The sequence below is a fragment of the Gallinula chloropus genome, assembly GCF_964237585.1.
Source record: "Gallinula chloropus genome assembly, chromosome: 2".
Lineage (NCBI taxonomy): Eukaryota > Metazoa > Chordata > Aves > Gruiformes > Rallidae > Gallinula > Gallinula chloropus.
Window position 1 is genome coordinate 106206221 of NC_140086.1, and position 14901 is coordinate 106221121.

The 14901-nt window shown below is 43.1% G+C and overlaps 1 protein-coding gene across 1 annotated transcript in view; it reads left to right on the top strand.

The window, feature by feature from the left end:
- The window catches only part of EGFR (epidermal growth factor receptor), a gene marked incomplete at its 5' end in the record, with an annotated part of 159111 nt that overhangs the window by 101598 nt on the left and 42612 nt on the right, over nt 1-14901 (top strand). Inside the window, 2 exons of the mRNA XM_084280568.1 lie at nt 12467-12618; nt 14356-14542. Coding sequence (XP_084136694.1) covers nt 12467-12618; nt 14356-14542 — 339 coding nt within the window. The remainder of the gene's footprint in view (nt 1-12466; nt 12619-14355; nt 14543-14901) is intronic.

The following is a 14901-nucleotide window of genomic DNA, read 5'->3' on the forward strand; positions in this document are numbered from 1 at the left end:
TGCAGCTGTGGTGGAAAGCATCCCCGCAGTGTTTGAGTGGTTAGTGTGTCTGTGGTGTACAACTGGGCAGATGAGCAGGGGCTGTCCTCCTGCAATAAACACTGCCAAGACACTCCACAGTACTAATTCTGGTGCTGGAGTTCACCCTGGGATGTTCCCAGCTCCGTTCCCCTCTGTCTTCTAGACCATCTTCTAGAAAAACCCCTTCCAACTTTGTGAAGGAGAGAACTACGGTCATCCTGTTGCTCCCTGGCACACTGCTGGTGCACACAGGGGAAGGATGGTGGTGCAGCAGGGCTTGTGCACCCTCTTTTACTTTCTCATTATTTGAGGGTAGGCAACTGTTTTGCTGCCCAGGGACCCAAACTCATGTACAGCAGCAAGTTTCCAAAATACAGTAAAGGAGAAAAGTTGATTATTTCTAGTCGGGGGCGGGGGGGGGGGGGGGGGGGGGGGGAGTGGAACTAAAAACAACCCCCAAACCCAGCATATTAAAAAACCCTCCATCCATCAAAATAGTTGAGTGCAATCTTTTGCAGAAGAGATGTTACTGGTATGGAGGAGGAGATGGAAACAGGAGTGAATGAGATCATTTTTACAGTCAGCTTTCATGTCTCTACATGAATTCTGCTGCAGTAATAAAAAGTGTCTGTCTTCATTTCCCCCCTCAAAACATCTTTGGCAAAGATAAGCACAGTCCAAATGACTGCTACAGATAACATTTTGACTTCTGTGCTGTAGCTTAGGTTGTAGCTAAACCCCCCAGCTTTTTGTATAAAAGGGGATGTTGATTGTCCCCTTTTACTAAACTGATGGAGTGGTTTCTTTCTGGCAACTTTTTCTGCAGGGAGTGGCATGCACTAAAGCAGGTTTGTGGCATTTATGTAAGGGTGGAAATTTTTTTTTAATCCTTAGCTGAATGTCATCTTCTCGTTTTTCATATTTGCATGTAGGCTTTTCAGTGTCTGAGAAAGCTGCATGGCCCTTCGCCAGCCTTGTGGCTTAGAACATGTCCACAAGGAAGATAAAGTTGATAATGTCCCTCAAACTCTGGAGACAAAAGAGTGGCAAGATCAAATTTAGTGGCTGCAGTCATCTTTGTGATGATTTTAAACAGCCACAAGTTCTGAGTATAAATTTGACCTAAAGAGACTGGTGCAGGATCATGTCTCAGTTTTTGACAAATCTATGCTTTTGTTCTCTTCAGAAGGGAAAACCTTTTCGTTAATATGTTTCTTTTATTGGTGTTTTCAAAACCAGAGATAAATAAATGGGCCCTCAAGAGTCTTCCTCAGTAGCGGTTGCTTTACAGGCTTCTGAGCAGCCCATTGAATGTATGGACCTTTACAATGTACTTTGCAATACTTCGGAATTGGGAATGTTTATTTTAAAGACCTGGGGAAAGGAAGCAGGAGGCACAGAAAGGCTATTTTGGCAAGATCAGAGAGAAATAAAACCTGTGCCTGGGCCCTATTTTAAAAAAGCAATTAAAAAATAAATGAAAAAAATAGATAAACTCCACTGTCTCATTTTCTGGGACCTGTGCAAATGGTACGTACAACTTTGAGAGCGCTAACAGAGGTTTCAGGGCTCAGTACTAAGCTATGGAACAGTCACTCTGCTGAAGAGGGTGAAACAGTGAGAGGCAAGCTGCTTACCTTCAAGCTCAGTTTGTGCAGCTGAGGTTAATCTTACAAAGCCAGAGACTGAGAGGGAGCTTCTACGGAGTTTGAACAGTGTGTGCCAGTGTAATTGTGCTTTTCAGATACTTTTTAAAATGTTCAAACTTGTTTACATTTCTTTGGGAAACTAAAATCTGGCATTAAATGTGGCTGAGATTCCCTACTGCTAAATAAGACCAACTCTAAAGGCAGTCCACTTGCCGTAACATGCAACATTTATAGTACCAACGACTCAATTTGATGTTTTTTCTTCCCAGACTTTTGAAGATAAATTGGGCTCCATCTTCAAAACTTACCCAGGTGCTCTTAAATCACTTTGTGGCTTTTTAGCTGTGCTTTCAAAATATAATTGTAGTTCCCCTCCTTCCAGAAAAAAAAGGGCGGTAGAAAGTCTATTTACCTCATTTATTGAATTTCACACAGTTAAATGAAGTGAAATAAGAGCCTGGTTCAGATCCCATTGGTTTCAATAGCAGTCTTTCTACTGAGTTTTAGTCAGGGCTTAAATAAAGATCAGAAGGTGATCCAGAGCTCATTTACATTTAATATGCTCTTCAGCTATTCCTTTTAAACTTAAATAGTATTGGAGGCTTTTCAAACCCAGCAGCGTGTATTAACTTGCCTGCTTGTGAACATGTGCAAATATCCAAATTTCTGCTGGAAGCCCTACTGCAAGTGTTTAAGCGGCGCTTTCGTTCCCATGAAGCTGTAGACGAGTGTTTAAGGCTTTTTATCGGCTTTTACTTGTTCTTTGTAGTTAGTTGACAGGACGTTTGCTACATTAGTACACATAACTTAACAGTACCCTTATTGTTTGAAGCAACCAATAATTGTTTATCTCAGTCCTGTCTGTAACTTTTGTCTTGTGTTAGCCTCACTTGAGAAGAGAATCTCATTCCTAAGGGAACAAGATGTCCCCTGGGGGAATCTGGGGACATAAATCTTTCTTTCTGTAGCTTTCTAACTTGAATCTGTGTGAGCATGGAACTTGCTACAGTTCCCTTCTGTGGACCAGCTTTGGAGGAAGCATCATGCAGTGATGCTGTACAGGCCTGGAGGCTTGATGCAGTATCCACAGTAGTTGCTGGCAACTCTTGCCATGACTTCAGTGGGCAGAACCAGGAGCAGAAGTAGATGTGGTTATTGTGGAGGTGGGCATGTGTAATTCAAGGCAGTGAACAAAACTTGCACGGTTGCTGTTGTGTTTTCAGCAGTTCTCCAGATACATCACAGTTTCTAGAGTTGTCAGTGTAGCCATATGTGTATGTGTAGATCTTTATTTATTGATAAAAAGTATAAGAATGTGTTACATTTGTAATAACAAGCTTTCGGTCTTCTGCTTGGAATCAGATCTAAGTGGCTTCTCTTGCCCTTTTTTGAGTCAGTGCATGAGTGCTCCCATGGAGTTTACACCTCAAGGGATTCAGAAGCACATGTATGAGCATCACAGCTTATTTCAACATAATGCTTGATTTAATATAAATAAAAACATGTGCTTTCTTTTCATTGGAAGGCATAAATGAAAATACGCAATTGCAGTGTCTTAAGAAATCCCATGTGGCAAAATGTTCACGGCATCATTTAAAGCTTTTAAATCTCCTTTCTCAAATTAACTCATTTTGAAACAATTTTAAACAATTCAGTGCTGATGTAAGTAGAAACCAGTCACACATTTTCTTGGGCACATATCTTCAGTTTCTTTTTAGTGTGCTATAAAATCCTGCTGCTCTGTAGATGTTGCCAGAACAAACAACAATGAAGAATGTAAATTCTTTAGATCACAGAGCACAAGCTCACGTATCTGTGGTCGTCCACTTGTTTTCTCAAATATCCCATTGTAAATCTTGAGATACCACACCCCTACCACACATCTCACCAGATTAAAGGCTCGGTGTGCCATGCCTGTTGTCAGAGGTCTCTTGGCTCCTTGCTGCTGTGCTCTATGCAGGCCATTTACATCAGCTGCATTAACACAGTAATACAAAATTCACCATGGATGCCAAGAACCATTGTGTTTTTCCAAGCCTGAACCTTGAGTGGATGGGGCTGTGTGGTGGCCCTTCTGTTCCAGAGCTCTGTCCAGCAGATGTAGATGGCTTTTTGCTATGGGTGTGTGAAGCTGGAGGGCTGCAGCCAGGGACTGTTAGCCAGAGGCTGTCCTACCTGCTGTGCCCATACTTGGGGTAAACCATCAGAGTGCATGGAGCCTGCTTTGTCTGACACTGGGGTCTTTTTCCCCTTGCATGGTCTTGCTTGGGGTTGTCTTCCACAGTACAAGACAAACTTACTTTGATCCACATGTGGGTTTTGCACAGCAGAAAGATCACTACCAAGAAACATAGGCATGGTCAACGCTTCCTCTTGGAGGACCCAGTGTAGGTGGGATGGCAATACTTCCACCCAGTGTTACCAATATACCACCAATTCTGCCTTTCCCCCACTCCCTGATTTTCTCCATGGTGGTTTCCAAGGTCTCATTCCTCTCTGCAACACCTGGTGCTGTCTCCCTGTGGTGTTACACCACTTAGATGCCTAAGCTGCAACTGGCATTCTGGCTTGAAAAGCTGCCTTTTGAACCTAAGAACATCCAATTTCAGTCGCTCTGCTCTAAGTAGGGAACTGCCGGCCTAGAAATGGCAAGCTATGGCATGAACCCATCCCTTTGCCCATCGTGATAGATTTGTACAGCCAACCTTGTCATCCTCCTCCATCAAGTTCACACGGAGAAACTTCTAGGGGGTGGACCTCAAAGTCAATGGTGATTTCCAGTAACACAGTGTGGTTGAGTTTCTATTAATACAGTTAGAAAGGGGCGGAATGTGTCTGTGTGGTTTTCTGTAAAAAATGTATTAAGTGGTATGTATAAAATTTATAAACTGTTATCATTTGTGTATATATCTGTGTGCAAGTTTGCATAGCCATCAACAGATATGAGATTGCCTTATTCTGGGATTTTCCTCAGTAATAAATCTTAGGAACAGCTCATTCTTAGAGTTTAGTGGTGACGGCACTTGTGATAGGCCTGGCCATTAACCTTGCACAACAGCTCAACAGACAAAGTCCCACACAAGCTCTCAGTGTCATTTGTAGCAGTCTCTCCAAAGGGTGCTAGTGAGAGGAACAGTCCAACAGCAGCACCCCAACTGCTAGTAAGGACATCTTGGGGAGCTCGACTTTCTAGCCATCACTCTCAATCAGTAGCCTGAAAAACTCCCAGGAAAGTCATACTGCAGTAGCCGTTGGCCATGCAGTGGGGACATGGGCTTGAAATGAAGCTTGAGGAAGGGTTGAAGCCTGAGTAGAGCATCCCAGTGCCTTTGGAAGTGGGAACTCTGCCCCACAGCACCCGCTTTGCCAGGAGGGGAGGGCCCTCTAGTGCAGAGGCTGCTGCTCTTGGACATGCTGGTGCACTGCCAGCGATTAATGCCAGCTCCTGCCTCCCCTCACTCGGCTTTTTCCTGCTGATGCACCCTACGGCTCCAGTTTTCTGTTGGGTCCGGTGGTCTGCTGGTCACCTCTTATTACCCCCGAGTCCTCCTCAGTGCCATTGCATCCCAGCTCCCCGTTTTTTTACATGCTCTGCTGCCTTTGATGTTAAGACCTTGTCCTTGGCTGTACTTCAAATACATGTTGAGAGGGCTTATTTTCCTAAATTATACAAACCAGCCTGTGCAGGTGCCTGTGTTTTAATATTCAGAACCCCAGTGATGCAGACATCCTTAGCAGTGATTTGATGTCTTCTTAAAGACCACAGGCAAAGCCATCAGAAGAAAACTGATCTAAAACAGGGCTATTTTTCAGTGCCCTGCTAGAAACACCCCCTCTAAAGATTACAGTCTGTTATTCACTTCTAGAAATCAAAACCTTTTCCCAAGCTGTAGAAAATTGCAAGATGATAATTCCCATTTATTTGAAATTCTGCTGTTATTTACAGAAACTATCAGTATCCCTCCCACAGTTGCATCCTAAGCACTCAGAAGGGAAAGCTTAAACTCTGGACTAGCCCACCCTGTCCTTGTAATTGCTCCAAATTTATATCGGTGGCAGCAAGAGAAGAATTTAATCCCCCATCCAGCTCACATTGAAGCCAGTGGAAAGACTGATTTCAGCACATCCTGGTCTGGCCTTAATCTGGAGGATTAATGAAGATACATGCTGAATTAAATAATGGCAACGGAGAAGAAAAATAGATATATTACTAAATGATATTGGGAGAGGAAAAAAGCACCCTAGGGAATTAGTAAGGCTGAATCCCTTGTTGTCAGAAATATTCTGACTTTGGAGAGGTCTTCATTCAGCAGCAAGTTGTTTAGTTTATGATTGTTTATTCTTTCAGGTGAGGGTGCTTGCCAGCAGTTGGGCTCCTAACCAAAGCAACGGAAACTTAGAATTAGATTTAGGTGGAGAAGTTACTTTTGTCAAGTAAATAGAAATAAGAAACCAAGCTCTCCCTTAAGGTGTATTCTTTTCCTCCACTATAGCGTCATTTTTACTTCACTTTTGCTACTACAGTTTCCACCTGAGTATTTGTTAAAGCGCTGTGCTACTCTAAACCATGCTGTTTGAGGAGGGACTCATTGCCGATACGCGAGGCTACTTTTCATAATGTTTTAAATTAAGGTATTTGAAAATGTACAAAAAATTGCTCTCTTCTGCAGCAGCATCGCCAGTGCCCGAATGCTGCTGTTGTTAAGCTGGAAATGGACTTTTTAGATGTCACTTGCATTTTAACTACTGTTCTCAGGGGGAAACATCTGCCTGCGTCTGAGCACTGTTTGTACTCCTCACCTGTTTTTTCTTTTCCTTTTTTGTAACTTCCCATAGCCCAGCATGGGAGATTTGTTTTTCTTTTTGGACCATGTGGACTTTCATGAAATTCTTAGTATGTAGAACAGATTGAACTCAGTAATACCAAAATTTCTCCATCACATGTCTGGCTAGCGTTGAGGAACTGGTTAGTGTATGAAGTGGTTTTGTTTAAATGGCTAGTCACATGTAAAGAAATGTCTCTTTCTTTTCTCAACCTTCAACATTCCATATGCAGTTTTCTTTAGGGAAAGTATTGCTTGGTTCTTTCTATCAGAAATTAGGTTAGTCATGATGACAGATGTCCAGTCTGCTCTAGTACTTCCTTGTAAGTTTAAATGCCATTATTTTTATCATTTGACAGTACTAGTATCACTTTTCTGGTTTTACAGTAAGATACATGGATCTGTTTGATATCTGTAAGGGAATTCTTTGAGGTCAGTAAATAAAAATACCTGACACACAGAACCTGCCCTTATAACTGATATACAGATTTGTGCTTGAATGACACAAAGATCCTCATTTGAGGCTCCATTAGATGATGAAGATCAGTGGCAGCCCTCATAAGGGGGAAACAATTTTTCTCTTAGGGATGAGCATGTATGTGCAGGGCATGGGCTAACCCATGTGGTGCAAGGGGCAGTGTTTGGGGATGGTATGAGTGCCCATACAGACCCATGTGGAACAGTATTTCTTACAAAAATTATTCCAGATCACTTGAAAGGGATTTTTTCCCCATACTCTGATTAAGAGGAGTTGGTTGTGTTGCAACACTAATGGTAGAACACCAAGTGCCATTGTCTCCCACTCTGGCCTTCATTGGCAGCTTTGTACCTGGATGAAGTGCCCAGGAAGGTACTGCTCTTCCATGAAATAACTAAAAAAAAAAATAAAGGTGAAATTCCTGCCAATGAATGGGGAGAGAGGAATATTTCTAAATGCATTGGCAGATTAAACAAGAATCTCTTGTCTGCAGGCTTTCTGTTATTATCAATAATGGCTGGAATACATGCAGGAAAAGTATATAAATTTATTATGCCAGGGCATATAGAGTTCTAAGTGATACATGAAGCATGGAAATGGACTTGCATGTCTGAAATTGCCTTTGTGAGTTAATATTTTGATGTGCCTGTCAGAGCTGCGGGGAGACTAACACAGGCTAAACATGGACAGAAACAGCTGATGATCTGGGGATTGGTGATGATTTGGTTTCAAAGCATTCTCCAGGGTTTTCCTCAAGTCTGGGAACAAATACGCATGACAGGATTTGAGACTTCAGTAATCAGATTTTCTGGGGAGAAGAAGAAAACAGATTTCATTTGTATCAGGGCAATTGCTGCAGGGACCACTTTGTTTAATCTGAGCTTGTATGGATTTGGGAGAATACAGTTGCTTAGCATTGCGGCTGGATGGATATATTCTGTCTCCCTACTATCACTCATCGAAAATGGCACTGAGGAAATGTTTTGGGTTTATTCCATTTCTTTGGGCTACACAAGAAACAAAAAAGGCCAAGGACCAGAAGGTTGCAGAGGGTGAATCCATTTGCATCATCTAGAAATACCCCTTTAAGGCCAAGTTTCAGGCAGAGAAGGGGAGCAAGTATATATGGGGACAGAAGGGATTATAGTATCCAGGGCAGCCAACCCTGCACTTTTCATAAGCACTAAAATTCAGCAAGATTGCATCTGCCAGTACAGTGTGCCTCTTTATTCATCTCTTTGATTGCTGCTGTCTTATACATTTTGGCTTATTTCAACCAAATCTGCCTTTTTTTAAGGCTGTCTTTTGAGGTAATAGCGTAACTCATTCACAACCAACATTACTTTGGCATTTCAGAAGTCATTAGTTGCTAAGAGCGACATCATATAAAAATAAGACACTTTGCAGTGGTATCCCATGCTGCCACCCTGCAGGCTGCCTCCATGTCTCAGGGGTTGTGGCTGGGGCTTTTGGGGTCCAGCGGGTTGCCCAGGCTAGGCCAGGCCAGCGCCGTGCTACCAGCAGGCAGTCCTACTCTCAGCACTGCTGCAGACAGCAGCCTCCTGGGACATCCTCTCTGTGTCACAACTTTCCAGACTGGCTGTGCTTTCATTATATTAACATCACAGATAAGAGCAAAGCTTTCGTCTTTTGGGGATCAGCCCGTGCCCTGAAGTTCAGTTCTGGGTCTTGGCTTTTCTACTGAGCAGGGATGTTCTTTCTCACCCTGATTTTCATCTGGGCGAAAAAACTTACTTGTTTTGTGGTTTGGTTTTTTTTTTTTTCCTTTATGGCTGAAATTCGCTGCAACCATGTGTAAGTGGCAACATAGTGCTGGCTTTGCTACACATTGAAACAAAATCATATAATCAATGTATGTGGCATCAAAATTTGTCCTTTGGAGGGCAAATAGGTCATGCTCAACAGAGGTTAAATCAAAATATAATCCATCCACTCAACCATGCACGTCCCACTTGAAACTCTCTGGAGCGAGGTAGGCACTGCATTGTCTGTGCTTTTGCCTCTGGCCAGAATGGCATTCACACTGTAGTATTATATACAGATAATTATAGCATGGATCTTTTCAGAACACATTTTCATAAGCAAAGGCATTACAGGAATGGTATTATTCATCAGATGCAAGCAGGCCATTTTCTTTTCCTTTCCAAATGATGTAGTTCAAAAATTATTCAGCACCTTTACCTGAGTTCAGTAATACTGTGGCAGACATTTAGCTTGTTTTGTTTGATTTGGGTTTTATTTGCTCAGCACATACTGTTTATGACCCAGGTTCTTGTTTGGCAAATACTGCTGTGATAAAGTTCACTTTTTGGATGTACTTACATCTCTTTGCAGCAAACAAAGATTTGGCCTTGTATCTCTTAGAGCAAACAAAAAGTTGTGCATGAGGGGGAAAGCTCCTGTAGCGTGGCCTGACCGAGGTTACCCATGTAATGTTAGGATCTTAACATTTTCATTTGCTCTCTGGATCTTACCTAACTACTTCTGTTTACTGCATAGAGGATGAGATGAGCCTGATGGAGGGGAGAAGTCCTTTAGTATGTGGCTTATGACAGCTTTGGTATAGAGGCATCAAAGTGCTCTCTGCTCACAGGACAGGGGAATAAAGTAGATACTGAAGCACTAACCTGACGCTGATTTGGAGCTTGTTACATAGAATCATAGAATCACAGGGGTTGGAAGGGACCTGGAGAGATCATTGGGTCCAACCCCCCTGCCAAAGCAGCTCGCCAGCTCGTATTGCACAGAGAGGCATCCAGACGGGTCTTGAATATCTCCAGAGAAGGAGACTCCACCACCTCCCTGGGCAGCCTGTGCCAGGGCTCTGTCACCCTCACTGTGAAAAAGTTCTTCCGCATGTTGGTGCGGAACTTCCTGTGCTCCAACTTGCAGCCATTGCCCCTTGTCCTGTCTCCACAGACCACTGAAAAAGGGTTGGTTATTTCCCCCTGCATCCCATACTTAAGATATTTATAAACATTAATAAGGTCCCCCCTCAGTCTTCTTTTCTCTAGGCTGAACAGTCCCAGCTCACTCAGCCTTTCCTCATAGGGGAAATGCTCTGCCACTTCACAAGCTGGCAAGATCCTTCTCTTGACTGTTTGCCCTTCTGCGTCATTGCTGTCTTGGGAGCTGCTTTCAGTGCAGCAGTTCATGGGGCACCATGGTGAACCAAATCAGTGAGCTGTCCTGAGCTAAAAATAGCCTCTGTCCATTTATTTATTTATTGTTCTCCATTATTTGTTTCTCAGGTCAATTCTTTGGCATGGTTCACTGAGCAGCCCCAAGGGAGAGGGAGAAGCACAAGAGTAACCATGCCGTCTGCCTGCTACGTCAGCATGACATAGTAAGCAGTGAAGAAGTCTGTGTTTCTCAAGGTAGCTGAGCCAAGTTCAGAGCTCCAACTCTTGTCTGATCCCAAATGAAGCACATTCAAATGTGTGCAGTCTCTCCTAGGTCTTGTTTCAAGTGAGCTGGACTGTATTATTGTATAATCCAACAGGTAGCGAGGAGGATGCTGCCAGAGAAGGCTCCTCCTTCCGCTCTTCCTTCGGTTCAGATGTAGCATTAAATACTGCAGCTTCTGCATAGGGCCTGCCTTGAATACCAGGGAAGATCTTTGCTGTTAACACTGGAGTTGGAGCAAGAGCATCAGGCCATTTGTGGATGCTGAAAACCAACATGTCTTCATTTGTTTGAGCAGTCTAAACTGGACCTGCTCCTGCCTTGTATTTGAGTGTATTTCAAAAGTCACACCAATTTAAAGATCAGAGCTGAGATGCCTAAACTGAGCATCTGAGCTGAGGTTTTGAATTACAGAATCACAGAATGTTAGGAGTTGGAAGGGACCTCGAAAGATCATCTAGTCCAACACCCCTGCCAGAGCTGGGTCACCCAGACTAAATCACACAGGAACACATCCAGGTGGGTTTTGAATGTCTCCAGAGAAGGAGACTCCACAACCTCCCTGGGCAGTCTGTTCCAGTGCTGTCACTCTCACAGTGAAAACGTTTCTCCTTATATTCACATGGAAATTCCTATGCTCCAGCTTGCACCTGTTGCCCCTTGTCCTATCACTGACCATCACTGAGAAGATCCTGGCTCTGTCCTCCTGACTCTTGCCCTTTATCTATTGATAGACATTAATAAGGTCATCCCTCAGTCTCCTCCAAGCTAAGAGGCCCTGCTCCATAAGCCTGTCCTCATAAGGAAGGTGTTCCACTCCCTTAATCATCTTGGTGGCTCTGAGCGGGACTGTGAATCTTTTATTACTGTCTTTTGAATTGGTTGGAAGATGACATTGCTTAAAATTTAAGATGACCTCTGGGAGGACTCTAACTTTTCCAATCAGTTCAAAACTGCTTCAACCCCATCCCCAACACCACCACATTTTCCAGGGCAGACTAGCATATGACAGTATTTCTAACTTTCTGCCTTCAAAATGCAACCACTCCACAGAATAAAATCCCTCCTGTGATTCTGAGTGGTGATTTGTAGTCATCATACTTGAGGCAGAAGGCAGCAAATGCAGATTTTAAGCATGAACACATTGGAACAGTTAAGCTTGAAACTGGAACAGAGAATCCTGCTTAGAAATGTCTTGACAGAGTTTCAAGGTAAATGTAAAAAGCTTCGATACTTGAAGCTCATGTAGTAACAAGCTGCTAGATGGTGTAATCACAGCCTCTGCTAAACTGCCCCCCTTTACTAGCAGTTGCCATTCTGATTCCAAACACCATTATGTTTGTCTAGATGCATAATGAGAAGTAACTGAGGAACCTTAAACTTGGAGGAAGAGCATTTAATCTCTTATCGCTGAAGCTCCTTAATGGTGAATACTGTACTGAGAAGTAACACAAGTTCAGCAAATGGTTTTGATGATTGCCAAGTGTTTTTATCAGTGTTTGTTATTTCTCCTCCTAATAAAAGATCAATTTTTCAGTAGATCTTCGACAGGTGTTGTCTTATGGGCTCCAAGACTTATTTCCAGCTTTGTCAAGAGTCTTTGTTATTTGCTTTACAGCACACCACACAATGGTGTTCCAGTTTCTGACTGATGCTTCTAGGAATTAGGGCTCTACAGATATACAATTTCATTTATTATTTTCTCCAAGTTAAAAGAATGGAATTCTTTCAGTGTCTTGTGAGGTCAGGCTGGTGTTGCACTATAGTAACAATGAGGTAACTGCCTCCTTTTGTTCCCTCTGAAGAGCAAAGTTGGGCTGAAGTTTTCCATCTGGAAAGTGTTGTGAAGTTTTTTACCCTGTTGCCTTCTGTGTCATTCTCCTTTCCTCTGTATTAGCATAACTCAGAGATGTTGAGATGATGATTCATGTCAGAGAACATTCATGTTTCTTGTCAATCTGTGCTGATGCTTCACTTACTGTGGTGCTTATAAACCTAGGTGGGCAACAAGTCTTTACCCTGTACTAATTCTTGCTTTCCTTCATGAAGTTTTCTTCTTTCCTCCACAGTTTGTCAAGGGACAAATAACAAGCTGACCCAGCTGGGACATGTGGAAGACCATTTCACCAGCCTGCAGAGGATGTACAACAACTGCGAGGTGGTACTCAGCAACCTGGAGATTACATACGTAGAGCACAATCGTGACCTCTCTTTCCTGAAGGTTAGTGTTCTTGGCCAATGTGGCCTTCCCTCCTAAAGGAATCTTACTGCATTATTTTAAGCACAAAGGATCAGCTACCTATAAAATTCTATGGTGATCCAAAGCCATGGCTAGCTAATGTCAGAGAAATCACAGTTCACAGTCTTGGCATACATGTAGGTTGCAGGATACACTCAACCTTACTATACTAAATTAGATACTTTGAGAAAGCACCTGCCAACCTGTGCTGGCTGCCATGCAGATGGGTTTCTTATTATTTATAAATATTATTACAACCTTACCCATTGCCTCACTCCTCAGAGGTCAAAAGGCTTTGTGTTGCTGTTGGGCAAAGCAAAGTGGAAAGTGAGTGGCAACCCACTGATTGCAGGTTTTGAAGTGTGGAGGCCTTTACCTTGCCCTCCAAACTGCGACCCCTTTCCCATGCATGGTGAGTGCATGGGAAAGGGGTCCAGCGCCTGCACCCCAAAGCAGGTCCTGCGCAATTGCTTCTCAAGTGGACACTTTGAGTGATCTTTAGGATAATCCTCTGCGGTTGGCATAAGGGCTACTCCCATCTCAACATTCACTTTGTGCACAAATGGATGAGCGACCATGGCAAGCTGAGAGGGGAAGAGACATGGGATGGATGTTACAATGTGGCTATGGCATGTGGAGGAGGAGCGTCTGCTATGGGGACCCAGGTTCTCTACCAGCAGAGGCTGGGCAAGGGGTACAGCTCTGCTCACTTGCTGCCAAGCTGCCGCCAGTGGCAATACTGTCACACTGTAGGATATTATTTCGTTAAAAAGGAGGTATTTTAAATGCATTGCATTTTGCATGCCTGGTTATCAGATTAGGAGGTTTTCAAGGAAAGAGGCAGGAGACAAACAACTTTTTTTTAAGTAATTGTATGTCTAGTATCAAAAGCTCTTGTATGATATCTCTGAATGAACAGGTCATTCCTCTGGGTGGAGAGAAGCAATCTCTTTGTGTAAGCTTTTCTTCTCAGGGAACAAAGAAAGGGGAAAAAAGCATTTAATTAGAGTAACAAGCAAGAACATCAGAAAGAGATGGTTCAGACATACAGTTTACGAACATGATGGTATAGCCATTTTTGTTTCCCAAGCACAACTTGACCGTGGAGCTCAGTGTTCCCAGACACATAGCAGGTCTCTTGAAAACTCACTGGTAGTCTTTCATAAAACAGGAAAATAGTCTAAGTGATAGCCTGAGGGTTTTTCAATAGGGATTTTTGTAGGAGATAGAATGCATGCATTTCACAGTACAAGGGAGATATTAAACTAGATCCAAGGTTACGTTTTGTCCTGTAACTACTTACTACTTAAGAGGGAGAAGGTTATCTCATCTTCCCCTCTGCTAAGCACTGAAGGGGCACAGAGAGGAGAATATAAAAGTCTCAGTCAGATGGCATGTCTGTGCTGCCAGTGTTTGAAAGCTGGGCAGGTATTAGTTTCCATATCATACGTGCTTGCCCTGTTGTCCTGCATACCCTAGGTAGCCCTACTTGTCCTGGCATGGGGACAGAACAGGGGGTAAGCCAGACCTTTGGTATGACCCCCTGGTAGCTGATCTGAGGGTCAGTTTATACCTGCTTAGACAGCAAAGTTTACCACATAGTCCCTTCTTGTTCTTGGATTTATTTGTTTTTAATGAGCTTAAGTGGTTCGTCATTGCTTAAAATTGAAAGATGGTGTATTGGGGGGATTAAGCACCTTGTTTCTTCTGTTCTCTCAGACAATACAGGAGGTTGCAGGCTACGTGCTCATCGCACTTAACATGGTGGACGTCATTCCCCTAGAAAATCTCCAGATCATCCGAGGCAACGTGCTGTATGACAACTCGTATGCCCTGGCAGTTTTATCCAATTACCACATGAATAAAACCCAGGGACTCCGAGAGCTGCCAATGAAACGGCTGTCAGGTGAGAAGAGAGCAAGCAGTGGAGCCACCTGTAAAGCAAACTTCAACTGTTAGATTATTGGTATCCAGATCTGATTGAAGATCTCCTCTCAGAGTTACGTGCCATCAAATCCTGCTTTTAAAAGCAAGGATCAGTATTTAGTTTCCCAGTTTTCCAATTGCTTTCCTGATAGCCAACCTTATTCAAAAGATTAAGAAAGTTCACGATTTCCCATTGAAGAAAGATCCAGAAAAATCCAAAGCATCAGCAGGGTGGTGAGATATATTTGTCTCCTCCAACATGGCAAAGAAGTATCTACTTGTTATTTTGCATTATTTGATTCTAGTGTATACACGTCGGTGTTTTCTGTTAAACTCCAG